At 38.9% G+C, this 3,829-nt stretch overlaps 1 protein-coding gene across 2 annotated transcripts in view; it reads right to left on the bottom strand.

The window, feature by feature from the left end:
* The window catches only part of TSG101 (tumor susceptibility 101), a 64,410-nt gene that overhangs the window by 33,043 nt on the left and 27,538 nt on the right, over positions 1-3,829 (bottom strand). For both annotated transcript variants that reach the window (XM_011992912.1, XM_011992911.1), the window contains exon 7: positions 723-814. In XM_011992912.1, coding sequence (XP_011848302.1) covers positions 723-814 — 92 coding nt within the window. The remainder of the gene's footprint in view (positions 1-722; positions 815-3,829) is intronic.

Below are 3,829 nucleotides of genomic sequence, written 5' to 3'. Positions count from 1 at the left end.
GGCCGAGGAGGACTCTTTAAAGTTTTTTTAGGGCATGGTTCTGTGTGCTGATGAGTCATCCAGTAGAGAATAAAACTTGAGAGGAAGGAACTGCTAAAGTGATGCCCCAAGTACGTTAGAGGGGATAAGGTCTAGTGGATAAATCTGTTTTAGACAGAAGAAAAGATAACCAACTTATGGTAACAGGGAGAAGGCAGATATGGTGGTGCAAGGGGGAGATAGGCATAGATGAAGGTTGGACTCTAAAGAAATTCTCTTACTGCCTTAGTTTTCTCAGTTGAAGAAAATTATATTTCAGGTAATGTAATAAGCAAACACAAAAAGCAAAAACGACTGATCTTCAATAATTTGCCTTATTTCACCTGCTCATATTAACCCATTTTACTTTCTTCTCTTAATGATGGTGATCTGTTTGCACATATAACCAAGCTAGGAAAATGTATGTATCTGCCAATAGTTCTACACATGTTTGGCTCACAAATAAAACTATGTGATCAACAGAAAGGTTGATGAGTTAATCAGATTTATGTTCATGCCCTGGTAGAAGGTTCACTTACATGATAATAAGTCATTTACTTCAAGTTTAAGATTATAGTACACTATTATAGATTTTCCTCTAAGAAGAAAGAGTAGTCCAAAATTTCACAAGTAAAATGTGGTTTTCACAACAGGGAGTTAGACTTTGCTTATATGGAGGAACACAAGTTTTCAAGGGGACTTACCAACAGTGGTCACAGGAGGCTGGGAAGGGTACTGAGAACTTGTTGTGGCAGGATATGGACCACCAGGTGGGTAAGGACAGCCTGGGTAACCACTAAAGACAAGGACAAAAAACATTTAACATTTAAGATGACCCAACGTTATAGTATTTTTTAAGAACCCCATTCAGGAAGTTAAGCTTGACATATGGTTATTTTACCAGTTGATGAATTTATAGTTTTAGAGCTGCAAGTGTTTATTCAATTAAAGTTCTATGGAAAATGTATTAATGACACTGGATTTACTCTTAAATGGTTAAATGCTCTTGCTTGGTCTCAGTTATATGAGTCTCACCTTCATAGCAGCAGAAACGTAACTAGAGTATTTCTTTTTTTTTTTTTTTGAGACAGAGTCTCGCTCTGTCGCCCAGGCTGGAGTGCAGTGGCCGAATCTCAGCTTACTGCAAGCTCCGCCTCCCAGGTTTATGCCATTCTCCTGCCTCAGCCTCCCGAGTAGCTGGGACTACAGGCGCCCGCCACCTCGCCCGGCTAGTTTTTTGTATTTTTAGTAGAGACGGGGTTTCACTGTGTTAGCCAGGATGGTCTGGATCTCCTGACCTCGTGATCCGCCCGTCTTGGCCTCCCAAAGTGCTGGGATTACAGACTTGAGCCACCGCGCCCGGCCTGTAACGAGAGTATTTCTAAGGACAATCCAACAGCATCAGAAGCAACAAGTAATTTGTGAGAGAACTTTTCTGATTTCTCAGTCTGTGGGAAAATGATACTATTTAATTTTTACCTGTGGCTTATTGGTAACCTTTGAGGATATTTAACCCGAAAACAGTTTTCTTTTCCTCTTTTGGTAACATTCATACTAAACTCGTCTTTAAATAGTTTTTAAAAAACCTTTTTTCTCGCTTTCTGGACAGTTTCTGTCATTCATGTGTTCATATCAAAGTCAGAGGAACTTTCCTTAGAGGTATTCTACTCCAATCACCCTTGCAACAATCTCTTACCTATATACATCATTTATAACATCCCTGACAAATGGTCATCTTTCTCTATTTAACATTAAACATCATTTCAATATAATTTATAAATAGGAGTCCTAAATTTGCATTTTGGAAGATCACTCAACTATTTGGAGACTCCTAAAACTCAAATATTTGAGAACTTCTAACATTTTTCCCCTCAAGCTTCTCTTCTTCAGGTTAAATATTCTTTTTTTTTTTGAGACGGAGTCTCGCCCTGTTGCCCAGGCTGGAGTGCAGTGGTGTGATCTCAGCTCACTGCAAGCTCCACCTCCTGGGTTCATGCCATTCTCCCGCCTCAGCCTCCCGAGTAGCTGGGACTACAGGCGCCCAACACCACGCCCGGCTAATTTTTTGTATTTTTAGTACAGACGGGGTTTCACTGTGTTAGCCAGGATGGTCTCAATCTCCTGACATTGTGATCCGCCCACCTCGGCCTCCCAAAGTGCTGGGATTACAGGTGTGAGCCACCGTGCCTGGCCCTAAATATTCTTAATTCCTTTAACCATTTGTCTCAGGACATGATTTTCAGATCTAATTGCTTTCCTTTGAATGCTTACTTGTCAGCGTTTCCCTTACAAAGAAGAAGAAAATTAGAATAGGATGATTACTAGCTGCCTGGTTAGTTGGACAATAAATCTCAATTAATCCTACTTTACCTACAATTGTCAATTCTATGACATTTGCCTTTTACAAGCTCATTAAAATTACTGATTAAAAAGAGCCAGCCCAGACTGAGTGCAACGGGTCACACCTGTAATCCTAGCATTTTGGGAGGCTGAGGCAGGTGGATCACTTGAGTCCAGGAGTCCAAGGCAAGCCTAGACAACATGGCGAAACCATCGCTACAAAAATAGAAAAATTAGCCAGGTGTGGTGGCACACATCTGTAGTCCCAGCTACTTGGGAGGCTGAGGTTGAAAGATCACCTGAGCCCAGGAGGTCGAGGCTACAGTAGCTGAGATTATGCTACTCCACTCCAGCCTGGGCGATACAGTGAAGCCCCCGTCTCAAAAAAACAAACAAACAAAAAAAAAAAACAAAAAAAGCCTAGCCTAGAGCACTGGAGCAAGAGGTCCTTTTGAGTTTATGGTCAATAATCCTCTTTCAATGCAGTGGTTCAAACATTCTCCTATTTGTATTATCAGCTTCCACTTTATAACTTGTCCTCAACAAAGTTTTATATATGACTTGCTGAAGATTCAATGTAATCATGGTACTTCTCTTATATATCAGTGTAAGAGCAAAATCAGGGGGAAAAAAAAGCATTTTTGTTCCTAGTGGACATACGCTGGAGGCTACTAAACACAGTACTTTTGTTTCTAGTCTCTTCAGTAATCCATACTATAATGTTGTAAAGAAATGTCAATCTTACTGAAAGTTCTAAATCTACCGTTTTGAAAACTGGGATAAATTGCTCTTTTTTTCCTGGAGTTTCTCCCATTTTGCATACCTTTGCAAAGACAATGTGATCACATTGCTGAATTTTTCTGTAACTTGGTATAAAACTCTTCTAAGCCTATAGATATTAACTTCAGAGAAATCTCCATCTGTAGCCTTATTCTTCAGAAGTCCATTTCAATAGCATATCTTCAACAATTATTCCCTCTTATGTCCAAACCTTTTTACTAGCAATTATTCAGTAGAAAGACTTGTAATTTCAAGGCTTCAGGTAGGATTCCATTTCTAGAACTTAATCAGAAATTTTAGGGCCTCAAGAAATCTAAAATGTATAACCTGCTTATATATTACTACCAAAGGAATCTTTCTCTATTGTCCCTGACAAATGTTCTTCTAATCTCTGCTTACCTATCCAAAGTGACAGAATGCTTATTACACCTTACAAAAAGTTGTGAAATTAAGACAACCCAGAAATGAAATGTTTGCTAAATTAACTTTCAAAATCCTAGATATTATATATGTACATATATATATTTACCTATGATGTGTTCAGAAATCTGGCCGCATTTATCCATAAGGATTATGACTGGGTTATATGAAACTAAGAAGAGTTAGAAGACTGAAATTTCCTTGCTAATTATTAGAGCAGCTGGAAGTCTCATCTTGGCATCAGTATATGCCAATCTTTTTTTTTTTTTTT

The sequence above is a fragment of the Mandrillus leucophaeus genome, unplaced genomic scaffold (assembly GCF_000951045.1).
Source record: "Mandrillus leucophaeus isolate KB7577 unplaced genomic scaffold, Mleu.le_1.0 Scaffold420, whole genome shotgun sequence".
Classification (NCBI taxonomy): domain Eukaryota; kingdom Metazoa; phylum Chordata; class Mammalia; order Primates; family Cercopithecidae; genus Mandrillus; species Mandrillus leucophaeus.
The sequence above is the reverse complement of the archived record's forward strand: the minus strand, read 5'-3'. Positions and strand labels throughout refer to the sequence as shown.